The sequence below is a fragment of the Cryptomeria japonica genome, chromosome 6 (genome assembly GCF_030272615.1).
Source record: "Cryptomeria japonica chromosome 6, Sugi_1.0, whole genome shotgun sequence".
NCBI lineage: Eukaryota > Viridiplantae > Streptophyta > Pinopsida > Cupressales > Cupressaceae > Cryptomeria > Cryptomeria japonica.
The window spans coordinates 172,209,370-172,224,888 of record NC_081410.1 but is presented as its reverse complement, the minus strand read 5'-3'; the positions used below and the strand labels follow the sequence as shown (position 1 = coordinate 172,224,888).

General features: G+C 37.7%; 1 protein-coding gene across 1 annotated transcript in view; it reads left to right on the top strand.

The window, feature by feature from the left end:
• Nucleotides 1-14,811, top strand: part of LOC131071802 (cysteine proteinase inhibitor 6) — a 28,206-nt gene extending 13,395 nt beyond the window's left edge. Inside the window, exons 3-4 of the mRNA XM_058007761.2 lie at nucleotides 14,295-14,443; nucleotides 14,533-14,811. Of these exons, the coding sequence (XP_057863744.2) occupies nucleotides 14,295-14,443; nucleotides 14,533-14,652 (269 nt within the window). The 3' untranslated portion in view covers nucleotides 14,653-14,811. The remainder of the gene's footprint in view (nucleotides 1-14,294; nucleotides 14,444-14,532) is intronic.
• Nucleotides 14,812-15,519: the final 708 nt, after the last annotated feature.

Sequence of the window (15,519 nt, the reverse complement as noted above, 5' to 3'; positions counted from 1 at the left end):
AGTGTTGATCATGCCATCTGGAAGTGTCGCCAGCCAGAAGGAGTTTGGAAGACTTCGGAGACCTAGGTCACCGAAGTTGGGGAAACTTTGGAGACCTGGGTCACCAAAGTTGGGAAGACTTAGGAACCTGGGAACTTGGGGGTTTCGGAGTTCTGGGGTAGAAGACTAGGAACTTGGAAACTTGGGGGTTCCGAAGTTCCGAGGTTGAAGACTTAGGAACTTGGGAACCTGGGGGTTCTGGGTTCGAAGACTTAGGAACTTGGGAACCTGGGGGTTCCGGAGTTCTAGGTTTGAGGAATAAGGAACTTGGGAACCTGGGGGTTCCAGGTTTGAGGAATAAGGAACTTGGGAACTTGGGGGTTCCAGAGTTCCGAGGTTGAAGACTAAGGAACTTGGGAACCTGGGGGTTCCGGAGTTCTGAGGTTGATGAACTTAGGAACTTGGGAACTTGGGGGTTCCGGAGTTCCGGGGTTGAAGACTTAGGAACTTGGGAACCTGACGGTTCTGGAGTTCCGAGTTTGAGGAATAAGGAACTTGGAAACCTGGGGTTCCGGAGTTCCGGGGTTGAAGACTAAGGAACTTGGGAACCTGGGGGTTTCGGAGTTCCAAGGTAGAAGAACAAGGAACTTGGGAACCTGGGGGTTCCGGAGTTCTGGGGTAGAAGAACAAGGAACTTGGGAACCTGGGGGTTTTGAAGTTCCGAGGTTGAAAACAAGGAACTTGGGAACCTGGGGGTTCTAGAGTTCCGAGGTTGAGGAAGAGAAGACATAGGAACTTGAGAACCTGGGGGTTTCGGAGTTCTGGCAAGACAACACTTCACACTTCATGATTCCATTGTTTTTTCTTTGATCAATTGAGGCAGTGTTGGTCCATAGAACACATCTCTGATCGGTTCTCACTGATGGACCAAGGGTGTCATAAAATGACAACATGTACATTGAACTTTGTGCCTTCACATGTGGTAGTTATCCTCCTCATTGAATGAGTCAAGTACATTGAATTTGGATGCTTTGACTTGGAGTGATGTGATTGGGTTGATGATGACTGGGTGCCACCTCAGCTTGCTCATCTTGTAACTCCTCACAAGTGTTTGTGGCTGAGTAATATCTCTTGATACTCAACACTGCAACTGCTTGGTGTGATGTGGTAATGATCATATTCCCAAATTCCATCATCTTGGAGTGATCAAGCTGACTTTCTAACTTTGATTTGAAACTATCTTTCCTCGATCACATTTCACTTTTCATTTTCTAACTTGTGAATTTTCTTCCTTGTGAAGTACTTCATCTTGATGACGTTTGATGTAATTTTTATGATGCCTATGCTGGATCCTCTCTTTGTTCATGGTGCACTTGAATAGCTTGCCTTGATGTGGGGAAGTATCTTCATGTATATGTGGTGTATTTTCATGCAGGGTCTCTCGTTGTGAAGCCATCCTCATTAGTTTCTCCTTGTACTAATAATTGCAAAATACCCTCACCCTCATAGCTACACCTTGAATTTTATCTCGAGGTGATGAAACACCCTTTCCTCTATTATCTGTAATGTCCCTTGTAAAATGTCCCCTATCTTCACAATCTAATGAGACAATTATACTTAGGATTCTTAGGATCTGGATTAGAAATGTCTAATGGAATTATCGTTATGTAATATTCAAATCAAGAAGGGCTTAATTCGTGAGATTTATATGAATATGGAATGAAATAATAGAACCTTCTTAACTGATATAAAACTCAATATGCAATGGATCCTCAAAATGTGCTATGATTATTGGAATTCTGATGGTATTATTGTCTACAAGAATATTGATTCAGAGCTTTAGTTGGTAGGATCTCTGTCCCTGACTTATTTCCTTATGATCATGCGATTTGAACTGGTTATGAATCTGATCGGAATTACAATTTCTGTTGCTCTTCCTGTTATGGCTCGTGTTTGTGCAACCTTTGACGCCATCTCTGCTATGATTCCTCTTGGTGCATGTATCCTTCACCTTGCATCAGATGGGTTCTCACCCTTCTCTCACTTGGTTGACTATTGGCTCGTGTGAGCATTGCAGTTATGAAGAAATATATATAACAAACATGAGATGATTTGGAAGGAGCTTGTGATCATCCTTAAGTATGCCATGATGAACATGATGTGACAAGTTGCGTCTCAACATCCACAACCCTTTGCAACAAGTGCCTAATTCGTGTCTCTTCCTTATAATTTAATTGTCATTAGTTAACTAACTAATTGCAGATCGTCATACTTATTCCTTGGTCAGCGATGATGTATGAGACAACTACTTGCCTTTGATCAATCTGTTGTATCTTTTCCTTGAACAGCGATGCATTTACCACTATCTAACATTTGAGTGAACTTACTATATTCTTCTTGGCAACGATAGACTTGTTTCTAACTGATTGCAATGCCTTGGAACTGTGATATCTCCCTTGATCGAACTTAAGACTTCTCGGCTGATCTGGATGTGCAGTGATACTCAATTCTGAAGTGATTGGAAACTCCTTTGATATTATGGGATCTATTCATTTATTAAAGGTATTCGATATGTTTGATGTTAGTCACTACATCGATCACAATATCGTGTCGATTGTTACTTCCAGATTTTGCAAGATTACGTGACTAGTAATAATGCCAATGTTTGGTCTTCATTACACTTGATGATCAATATGCAATATTTAATAGTTGCTTCCCATTCTTGCTTTATAAAGACATCTAGTGCCTAAAATATTAGCTCCTATAGAAAATTGGGAGGTCTTATATAATAAGACGATTTTTTGAGTATCGATTCTTCTTTCAAGGCGGGGACATGATAGTACACCCTTCCCAAGATTGCCTGTCCTCAAGCAATGTAGCTTTCTATGAACTGAATTATGAAGGTTATAGATCAATCGTTGGGGATTTGTATTCCTTATTTAATTTGGTTGGCCCAACATTTGCATAATGTCTTGCATATCTCTCTGCATTAAAGCAAGGGTGATCTTAACATATATTAGGATGAGGATTAGAAGCATGACACACATCTAAGACCTTAACTGCAATATTCTTTCCTAAATAATTTAATAAACTCATTTCTCTTGGTTTACTCTCTTTGTTCTAGGTCAACAAAAAAATAGAATTCACGATGATAGAAATCAGTAATCATAAATATTTATGTAGTAGATATACCAAACACATAGTATACACATAAAAACACATAGCATACACATGAATATATGTAGACACGAAGTATGCACACAAAGACAAGAATTGTTAGATCTTTATCTTTGACTAGAAAGCATCCATAGATTTACCCTAACACATTTTGGAATCAACTTGTTTATGCAAGGAAACAACAAATCAATAACATGCTAAGTAAACTCAATCTACCCTTAATGGTTTTAAGAAACAATGAGCATTTAGTGAATAGGCAAATTAAGATAAACGTTATGACTAGCTAATTATCCTATAACCACTCATTTCTTAGTTTGGTAGGAGACTTGAAAGGATGTCGATAAACTGCCCAACCCAACTAAGCCCGAGAGCACGCAATATCCAAGTCATGGCCATTTGCATTACGTCCCACAAGAGGCAGAAACGTCCAACTAGGAGCAGATCCATCCCTTGGGGTGATCAATTCATTACTTAGCCTACAGGAGGTAGGAATGTCCAACTAGGACAAGATCCATCCCTTGGGGTGATTGATTCAATACTTAGCCCACAAGAGGCAGGAATGTCCAACTAGGACCAAATCCATCCCTTGGGGTGATCAATTCATTACTTAGCCCACAAGAGGCAGGAACATCCAACTAGATGCAGATCCATCCCTTGGGGTGATTGATTCATTACTTAGCCCACAAGAGGTAGAAACGTCCAACTAGGACTAGATCCATCCCTTGGGGTGATCAATTCCATTACTTAGCCCACAAGAGGTAGGAACGTCCAACTAGGGCCAGATCCATCTCTTGGGGTGATCAATTCATTACTTAGCCCACAAGAGACAGGAACGTCCAACCAGGACTAGATCCATCTCTTGGGGTGATCAATTCATTACTTAGCCCACAAGAGGCGGGAATGTCCAACTAGGACCAAATCCATCTCTTGGGGTGATCAACAATTCATTACTTAGCCCACAAGAGGCAGGAACATCCAACCAAGACCAAATCCATTTCTTGGGGTAATCAATTCATATATCTAATTTTATTAAGGTTGTTCAATCATAAAGGGTTAGGATAAGGAGGCATGATAGGGTACCCAAGAGATCCTCTCCCTAGGCCCTAGAGCAGGTATACTATCCCTCTTGGCCTCATGTGGCCTTCCGCCATCTCATATGAGGTGGTGTACCTACTGAGGAATCTTATAGCCATTTCCCCCCATCTCACCATCCTTCTCCTTCATCTCTTGTTTCTTTATTGGATATCGCTTCAATATTATGGGCTTGACTTCCCTTCCCACATTTATGCCCTGGCTCCCATCTTTCTTTACATTTGAGACACGAGATTTTTTGCTTAAGGTCCTTTGGATTACAAATGTGCTTGTGCCTCCATTCATCTTTGCATTTGTAGTGTACCTTATTCTCTTTGGTTTCATCTTGTTTACAAGTGTGTCCTCGCTCCCATTTCTCCTTGCAGTCAAAGCACAGACCCTTCTTCCTTAGTTCCTCTCATTCATCATGAGGAATGAATGTCCTCTTACGGTCATCCCTGTCATGGAAGTGCTTATCCTTTGATGTTGTCTTCTTAGAGTGATCTCGTCCATTGGTTTGGGCAGCCTCCAACTGAGTAGCCTTAAGGATCTTTTCTTGGAGAGTAGAGAGATCCAAAGCACTCACTAGTCCTCGGCATGTATCTGTTAGTCCCTCTATGAATAGGTAGGTGAGCCTTTCTTCAGATATCCCGGGAACCATAACGGCTAACCTTCGGAATTCTGTGATGTATTCTTCAAAAGTCCCCCTTTGACTGATCCTTGTAAGTTCCTTGAAATATTTTTGGTGATGTGTTTGATCAAATCTTTCAATAAGTCTTTCTTGGACGTATCATAGGTTTTTATATTCTTGCGGTCTTGGGAAACTAGGCCATGATGCCACCAATTGTGGGCCATTCCTTCTAAGTGTAAAATGGCAAATGTGATGGCATCTCTTTCTGTCATGGGACAAAGGGTTAGGTATGTTTCAAGTTTTTGCAGTCATGCATGGGCTGCAACCTTCCCTAACCCATCAAAATTTGGAATGAACAATTTCCCTATTTTATTTTGTACACTTAGGTTAGGACGGTTATCTCCTTTCCTATAGATACTCCTCATTCCAGCCTCACAATATGCTGTGAATGGAATACTTCTTTTCACCTCAGGGTCCAATCCTGCATATTCCATGGCAAGTTCCCTCATGATTGGGTTATTGATTTCTCTATTTTACCTTGATGATCCCTCCTCATTTAAGAAGGGCGGTCTATTTGTGCTTCAATTTGACCCTATTGTAGTTTCATGTTTGTTCTCGGATTGGCTGGGGGTATCTTCCCTTTCATGCCTTTGGTTTGGTTTAAGAGTATTGTTTATATTTTGAAGTGCTTGAAGTAATTTGAGCACTTTTGCACACCTTTTCTCAAGTCTTGGATCTTTGTATTTGATCAAGAAGACATGGATAAACTTGCTCATTCCAACTCTCACTTATCTTGATGAACCAACTGATAGTGAAACTCATGGATAAAACTAGCCCTCAAGACCCTCAAGTCATGGATTCCTTGAGGTCATGGAATTTGAGCACTCATGGAACTTTACTTTCATCCACACTTGTAAATATTTTGATATCCATTCTTCATCCACCTAGCTTTTGATCGATTCCCCTCTTCCTCATCCAGTCCTTGAAGCGCTTCTACTTGCTTGAGAGTTGCTCATCACTTATAAAACTTATCTTGTGAATCACCTCTTAATGAAATTCTTTACTCCTATCCAACATTTAAGCACTAAGCTGAGCGAGCTCTATACTATGCCCAAGGAAGGCTGGATTGATGTAAGACTGCCTCAAACTCCTAAGACTTGCTCCACCTTGGGATTAGCAAAACCAAACCCTTTCATAAGCAAAGGCTAAAGACTCGAACCATTGCCAAGCTAGACGACTAAGCTAAAACAACTATGCTGTCAAGAAAAAAGTGGGGTTTCCCATTTTCAATGGGGTGATGTTTAGTTGTGACTCTTAATAAGTTGTCTTTTGCCTTTTAATTAATAAACTGCTTCTGTAATCTCACCCCCATCAATGATTAATAACACGTATTAATATAAGCATAAATCTTTACATATCCCTTAATCTCTTTGGTACATTGTTATCATATATATGGATCGCTGTATGTTATTAGTTTTATGCATTGATGCAGATTTAGAATGCTAGCTGTCGATGTAATAGAATTGTTGCCTTCCCATTGCTGCTTTATGAAGATAATTACTGCCTGATACATTAACTCCTTTGACCTAAGATCACATAAAATCATGAAATCTTATAAATAAGACGATTTTCTGAGTATGGATACTTTTAATCTACTTTCACGGCTGGGGCATTACAAAGGGGCCTTGAGCCAGGTAATGTGTTTCTAGGTAACCTTTTTAAAAAAAAAAATCAGATTCTAGTTGTGGTTTTAGCATAACAATATATGCTATGCTAGGTTTCCGGTAGCAAGTGTTTTGAATTTTTTTTTGTTTTGAGCATATTTCAGCCTTCAAATTCAGATTTATTCAGCTAGTAATGGAATGTCAGGTTCTCGGTGCAAATTTATTGAACTAGAATAGTAGTTTCCCTGTTTTAGTGAAAAACACAACACAATGCAATTTGAGATCCTTTTAACTGGCTAAGAAGGATGGACTTTGATGAACAATATATTTTATGCTTATCTTATATGGTGCAAATTTCAGAACCCATGGTCAACAGCTATAGAATAGGATACTTTAGAACCAGTTAAAAGATAGCAGTAGGGGATAAAATCCATATGCGAATAATTGAAGTTGGATCAATATTTGTAGAAACATATTGATATTAGTCATTTATTATAGTTGCCAAGGATGCCATATGTGTTGGCTTTAAGTGACATCGCCAATAATTTGAAAGATTTATTATAAGCCATTAATCTGTACTGTTGTTTCATCAAGTTTCTGAGAAACGGGGATTGGTTTAAGAGATGGCGAAAAACTTTCTGGTTTTTGGGAATGGTGGGGGGAAAGCTATGAAAATAGTATATAGCAATTAATATTAAAATATTAAAATACAAGAAAATTCAAACAAACTGAAAGAAGTTGAATTCAATATTAATGACAATGACAATCTATTGATCCATTGATCCATTTGAGAATACAATATTAATTTTATTAATACATTAATACAAAGTACAAACTTGAAATGACAAAATCAGAATTCGAGAATCAAAACTAAATGAAAATGCTGAAACAAGAAATGCATAGTGGTATTGAGCGACAAGATCAGTAATGCCCAAAGATATTTAGTTTAAAGGCATTTCATGGAATTGCTTGGATGATTAATTGTCTTGCTTGTAGGTGATACCGGAACTAAACAACTTTGGACCATGATATCATAAAATTTAAAAAATCACATAGCAAGCAACAATTATATACAACCTTACCTATGATTAATATAAATTCTAGGGCATGAAAAACTTAACCATAAATTGAATTGAAATTCAACAATCATAGCTAGGGATGCTTAAAGGAGGTAGATGGGGGGTAAAATCAGCCCTCTTTTTAGCATGAACAATGACGAGATATTCTTGCTTCTATTGATGACAAGAGAGAAGCCTATAGCAAATGAATTCAAATTGACCCCTTCTGTGGTATGAAAAATAAGGTTAAGATTTGGCTACACAAGCCACCTAATGAAGGAGAATGAACAACCCGTTTCACGATAGTGAGATGACCCTCCAATTCAGCCATCATATTAGGAATTAATGAGCATTATATATCAGGTAGACATACAAACAAGCAGGTAGAGTGGTAATTTTATAAGTGTAAAAGTCTCTTTTATTTTCAGCCACAGGGGACTGTTTGAGTGCTCTCTCTGTTTTATTTTTACTGTCATTAACCTAGCCATGGGGAACATTCTAACGTCCTTGTGACTTTTTAGGGATGCCTAAGTGAAGGATGTCCCCCTTTTTCCTTTCTATGTTGTGGATGGAAGGGGACATTTCGTATCTATCCCTTTGTTTATAAGATCTTCAGGACACTTGGGACAGCTTGTTATGCTGGTCTGCATGTAGGAAATCAAAGTAATGTACATATAGTTGTTTTTTTATCAGTAAGGAGGATTATTTAGATCAGCCCAACACCAGTGGAGGTCACAAGGGGGACCTCCTCCCCTTCAACGTATTCAACTTAGAACCACTTAATCGACTTTATTCAACTAAGAAGCCACAATGGAGTCCAAGAGTCACCTCTTCAAATTCTAACTTAAGATGTCACTTTGGGGATTCAAACATGGATCTCCATCTTGAGAACCTTATGGCCTTGCCATTTAAGCACAACCCCATTGACATGGATATATGGTTGTGCTGGACATATAATTGGCTACAATTTATTCTTCTCTATTGATTCATCTTTGGTATTGAGTTGCATACACACCATTTTTTCCAAGATGTTCCTTTTCAAACATGGATCTCCATCTTGAGAACCTTATGGCCTTGCCATTTAAGCACAACCCCATTGACATTGATATATGGTTGTGCTGGACATATAACCGGCTACAATTTATTCTTCTCTATTGATTCATCTTTGGTATTGAGTTGCATGCACACTATATTTTTTCCAAGTTGTTTCTTTTCTAGAATATTGAATTTGCTGTTAAAGACATCATTAGTTGCATTGGTCATAGTGGCCATATGTGTAAAATTTATATGTAGTCCTGGTGCATGTATGATGAGGGTGGGATAATGGAGTTGCAGTTTTGTTGGCCAAGAACCTCAATACTTATGGTGATCAGCTCATGGGTTCACAAATTCACATTTACTATGTATTGGAAGTAATTCCATCTATAGAATCTAAGAGAGCATAACAAGGACTATAATAATCATAATTTGCATGTTACTTCTGAGGACTTTTAGCACAATAAATCAGAACATATGTCCTAGGAAAAAAAGTAGAGGCCAAATGAAGTCCTTGTAAGAGTGGAGTGTCCTAGGTAATGTCACTGAAACTGTAAAAGTTTGAAGGTGAACTAATACTGTAAAATGAAGGCAATATGCAAAAGAGTGATGGAAACTGTTATTAGAAAGCATTAGTTACCTGTCATTTCCTTCTCCAATCAATTATCTCTTACAACTTGAAAGCTCCACCGTTGCAAGACTGGAGTATGAAAGGAGTACATGGAATCATTTCCTCTGAATGAGAATCTGAAAAAGCAGTAAGAAGTACCAAGATTTTCAGATAGAATTTCAGAACAATTATATATGAAACTAAATATGTCTCCATTATTGCATTTTATCTATGTAAGATCAAAATTTTTAAATTCATATACTTCACACAGCCAAATTAATTTATATACATGTATTAAGATTATGGTGTCTATTAACTAACAAAAATGGATTGCCTAGGACAGAAGGTAAACTAGGCTTTTTTTGAAGACACGAGATGTCATTTCCAATTCCTCAATAAATGGTTGGCCTTGACCCCAATTTATGGTTGAAATTGATTTCAGATGGTGCTTCCTAAGACAACTCTGTCAAGCTGGAATCTGAGGTATAATTTGAGACCACAATGATGAACCTGTTTTTTGGTACTTAGTGTGTCTTGGAAATCAAACTAATAGTGTAGTTAAAGTGATGGGAATCCACCGAGTTCTATAGCTGGCAGGAGACAAATTTTTTGAATATTGGAGTAGGAGCGAAACATGTGGTATTGGTGTGCCAAAGCACAGTTAGGGCCAAATGCTGTCTTTTGCTAAAGGTAAGAGTGCTACATCCTTAACTTGTAGGATGCATGGGGATGTGTGTAGTCTGCTTGTGGCTAGCCTAAACATTAATTAAGTTAAATGATCATTTATAATCATAGTTGGACTACTCGCCGAAAACTCGGCAAGTTCCTAAAAACTCGCGATTTTTTCTGGCCGACGAGTAGTAACACCATTGACTCGCAAAAGAAACTCGCGGAGTTCTTGGGAAAAACTCGCGAAGTTTTTCGTGAAAAACTTCGCGAGTTTCTAGAAAAAACTCGGCTGCATTAAAAAAGAGGCCCAAACATGTAAAAAAATTATCTTTATATTGGCAGGATGTTTGAGAATGGTTTTAGATCTCTAGGAGTTATAATGCAAATTTTAGGTTTTAGAAGATCTTTTAAATTTTAAGACTTAGTCAAATTTCAGTAATCAGTACGCTCCTATCAGCATTCTCTCGCTCTGTCTATCTCATTCCCTTTATTTGCCTCAAATTTTAGACCTATCTATCTCCCTATCACTCTTCCTCTATCCCCTTCTCTACCACTCTCCATCTCACTCTCTTCTCTCTCCCCCAAGATCTAGACCTATCTCTCTACCCCTCTCTTTCTCACCCTCAGACCCCTGCGAGGGGTGCTGCCCTCAACCTAATTTTATTTTGCAGATGCTTGGTGGCAAAGTTGGGGTGGAAATACCCCAAATCTCAAAAAAATTGCCCTAAGAATCTTATGTCGGCCTTGTAGTTCATCCAGTTGTGAGTGCAACTGGAGCTTGTTTGAGGCCATCCACACGAAGAAGAGGAGTAAGTTAGCTCAAAAATGCCTCAATGACCTTGTCTTTGTGCAATATAATTTTTGGTTGTGCATAAGAAAGGTAGAGGAAGCTAGCTGGTCCAATTGATTTGGATGATATAGATCCTTACAGTGATTGGACATCGCAGGAGCAACCTCCATTGTTTACAAAGGATGACATCAATGATTTGGAGAGGCAGGCTATGGAGGAGGAGGGGGGTGGATTTGGTTTCACACTGGATGACATTGAGGAGGATGAGGAGTCATTGCTAGTGTCAGGTGTAGCTAGAGGTATAGCTACATCTAGGATGGATGACGAGCCACAACATTAGCCAATCATACTGAGCGAGGAGGTACAATCACACCCACAACAAACTTCTAAGACTAGACCCTCTAGTTCTACCTCTCCCTTAGTTTTTACTAGAGCTGGGAAGAGGAAGATGTAATTGTATTGATTCATTTACTTTTAGTTCTACAAAAACTATTTACTATTTTGCTTCCAGCCATCAGCATTCCTCATGAGGATGCAATTTTGCACCCACTTTGCATTTAAATATATCTAGACTCAGCTTGTCTCTTTTGTGTTCTCATTTATTGACTCATGGGATGCATCGCCTCATTGAATTTTGCAAAAGCAATTTTTTAAGTTCCCGAGTTTTTTGCTGAGTTTTTCTTGAGTATTGGCCGAGTTTTTCCCAAGTTTTTTTTTCGGGCCTTGGCGAGTAGTTCAACTATGATTTATATAGTCTTATATAGGTAGTTAGGTTGGCTGGGTGGCATCCATGACATAAGTATGGTATATAAAGGAGGTAGTGGTTTTTTTATTTTTATTATCATCATATGGTGAATTTGGTTCTTATTGAGTACTTTTGGAGGTTTTCCCCCTAGAAGTGGCTGATTATTATCAATCATTATCAAACATTTCCAACATATTTCCTATTATATTCTTCTCTTGTGCAAGTTATTTCATTATAAGTGGTATGAGAGCATGATCTCGACATTTGGAAGGCAAGAAACAAGACATTTTTTTCTGATTGAGGAGGTCAGATTGTGAAGCGCATATCTCTCACTTTAGTGAATTATTTTTTTGCAACTTGGAAAGTTAATCAAGAACTAATTAAAGCTGTTACAATTCAAATTTGAGGCCATTTGAAGTAGTTTTGAAGGAATTATTGCAAAATTAGAACTATTTCACTACCATGAATGCAAATCAGTAAATGTCCTGGAAAGTTTTTCAGAAGAGTGAGTTTCAGGCAAAGGTAAGTTACAATCAAAATTTCAGCTTATATTAATTTTTTTTTACTAAGTTATTATCAAAAATATTTTGGCAACATGATGACAAGACTGCAAACTAGAGGCCATGGCAAGAATTCCTACACACTAGGAAAAAACCCTAACAAAGTTTATATAGATTAAGCATTAGGATTGGGTGGGACTTCAGATCTAGTGTCATCTTCATTAGACGACAAAGTGTGCCAACTAGAATTTATGCATGATATGCAGCTTGAGAAGAAATGGCTAGCATTGTCTGAAATGGAAGGATATTTGTCTACAACATTGTCATTTTTTGAAGACTATATCAGGAAATAATCAACCTCATAGCCAAGTGTTCAATCAAGGGTGATAGCCAGGGCAAGCCGATCCAAATCCAAATGCTAGCCTTCATTTTGGATCTTGTAACCCAATGCTGAAAGTGGAAATGCATAAGTTTGATGGGAAGGATCCAGTCACCTGGATCAACCAAATGGAGAACTTTTTTGATTTCCATCAGATCAACTGTGGACAGAAGGTAGTAATGACATCTTTATGTTTAGAACTTTAGCAGTTCATTTGGTGTTGACGACTTTGTTTTCAGAAGAAGGGTCTCGGTGTCAATTGGTCAGCTTTTTTTTTATGAATTACAGTTGCACTATCATGGCAGCATAGCAGCATCCCTCATGACACTTAAGAACTACAGTTTGATCTACCTTATGCTCACTTGATATGGTTTAAGGAATTTATGTATGACAGTGGATATTAATGTTTAAAAAATGAAAATGGTGCGCTAACTTAAACTTTATACATCAATGATGTCTAATACCATGATAAACTAACCTGCATACTGTTTGTTACAACCAATGTAACTTATTAGATATATTGTGTTAGGAATTACTATCCGATGTCATACAGTAATGCCTTATCTCTAATATCTTTCTCAATTTCTGTTGTAATCAAAATTAGTCCACTGGCAAGTAGTTAAATGAGTCCTCTGATATGTCCAAGGTACCTTTGTCTTTGGCATCTTGTGCCAACAATCTTCAAAGTTCAGGTTGTCAGGTGACACAGACTCTAATTAGGCGATTGTTTTTGACTTGAGAAGATCTATTGCTGGCTATGTTTATGCGATGAAATTAAGAGCTATTTCATGGAAAAGCAAGCTCCAGCATGTAGCTTCCTTGTCTTCCTTTTAAGTATGATACAAGTTAGCCGTTTGTACATTGTGAGATTGTATGGTTGCAATGGCTACTCAATGACTTAGAGCTGTGTCCAATGACATCAACCATACTGTACTATTATAAAGAGCGTGTTTTGAAGCTGGTGAAGAACCCATTTTATTAGGCAAGGACCAATCACCAAACAAATTTAGGTTTATAAATGATCATCACTATATTCAATAACTTATCGATAGTGAACATTTTGTTTTCATTATTGTGCTACATGATTAAATTGCCAATAAAAGGCCTAATAATGAATAAAGCACTTGGCTCTGATAAATTTGTAAAATTTGAGACAAGCTTAGAGTTGTCTGCAATTTAGTCATCAAGGGCTACCACCTTTAATGTTTAAACTTAAGGATTGTTTTATGACATAGGATATTTATGTGTATAATGCTGTAATGACATATATTAAGCTGTCTAATATATTAAAATTCTTAGCCTCGTGGACGTTAAAATTCTTTCTTCTTCTTCTTCTTTAATACCATAATTAAGAAATATACACAATACTCATAAATATAAGTGTGCACGTTTCCCCCATTGCCTACTTACAATATAGTAATATACACTCTCTCGCCATACAAAATGTTGGTGCTTGAAATAATGGCTGTGAGTGATTCCTCGAGCATTGAGGACATTCAACTAAGATTCAGTTGACATCATTCATGGATTTGACACTGGACTTCAATGATTCAAACACACATATTCTTCTGGCAATGATCTGATTTGTTTTCAGCCTTTTTACAACCATATGAATCCCTCCACAGCTCTCCTGTGCATTAGACATTTTAAAATCTGACTGGCCTGGAAATCGAATAGGTGGGTATTCTATGCTAGCGGTTACATTTCCATCAATGTCTTTTGAGGGAAGGCACAATATATATTTGAAAGTGAAGGTGGATGTATTTGCTTAGTAATTTGATGTCACTCTTGGTTATTGTTTCCCATCTCTTGCTTCTTTGCGATTTAACCGTTTTAAAACAAAAGTGGATTTTGTTTTTGGTGAAGACAATCGATTTAGACGACTATTGGTATCTCTTGAATCCTTGAATTCCTATTTTAGCAGTTTTTTTATTTCTAGCATAATTGCAGGCACCTGTTTTTAATGGTTAGTCTTATATGAATCAGATAAAACTGAAGCATCAGGGTGGCATACTGTCTCAACCAATGATCATTTAGTACAAGAAGCAGCTCATGGTGCTCTGAAATTTCTACAGCAGAGGTCAAACTCAATGACGCCATATGAACTTCAGAAGATACTCTCAGCAAAGGAACAGGTACATGCTTTCTGATCACAATACTTGTAAGCTGTTTGTAAATATTTTAGTGGGGTATGAGAAATTAATAATTGTTCTTGTTCTTCCAGGAAGTTAATGGTCTGAAAAACTTTAATCTGCTTCTCAAAATTAAGTGGGGAAATAAAATGGAACAGTACAAGGTTGAGATGAAGAGAAGTGTTGATGGGAAATGGACCATGAAATATTGAACCATGCACATCAGAATGTAAATAATTGACATCTCATTTGAGTAAGAACAGTTAGGAAACATTACTTATACTATTAGAGTATCACATTTAATTCACACAATTTTGCAACTGAATGATGAGTATTCTTATGTTCACATTTTATTATGGTTTCCTTGTCAATGTCTCGTTATTATCTATTAGCATAGATATCTTAAAAATATCTACCTAAAAGACATCTGGAGGTGCTGGTGTTGAATTTGTAACATAGGTTAAATGGGCACCTTGATATATATTTTCTTGGTGTGTTTTAGGTAGATGTAATTAAGATATGTATTGAATTTGTAACACATATTTGAGATGTAAATGATTAAGTTTATTTTAATATTTTAAGGTTATTTTTGTATTATCCACTCACTCAATTATAAATCCCTTTTGTTGCCATTGCAATTAACAGTTTTCAGCTTAAAAATATTAAGCAAACTTCTGTGATAGGTCATCATCACGGTTCACTTGAAATGGACAAACTATGTAAGGATGTAAGTTGTAAGTTGTAACCAGAGATTAGAAAATTGCCTGAAACTCGACGAGTTCGAGCCTGAGACATGCTCGCCGAGTCTCTGGAGCTCAGACTCGGGCTTGGCCGAGTCTGGTGAGCAAACTCATCAGACTCGCCGAGTTGGCGAGTTTGGCAAAAACTCGTCAAACTCGGCGAGTCCCATGCCCGGGACTTGGCCGATGTCTAGCTTCAAAAAAGACCCAAAAAAAACATTTTAAAAAGATTTTTCAAGTCCGTTTTTTTTGGTTAAATATCTCCTATCCCTAAAAGTGAACTTCATTTCATTCACTAATAGGAGTAAAGTGAGTTGGGAAGAAAAACAAGGGTGCATA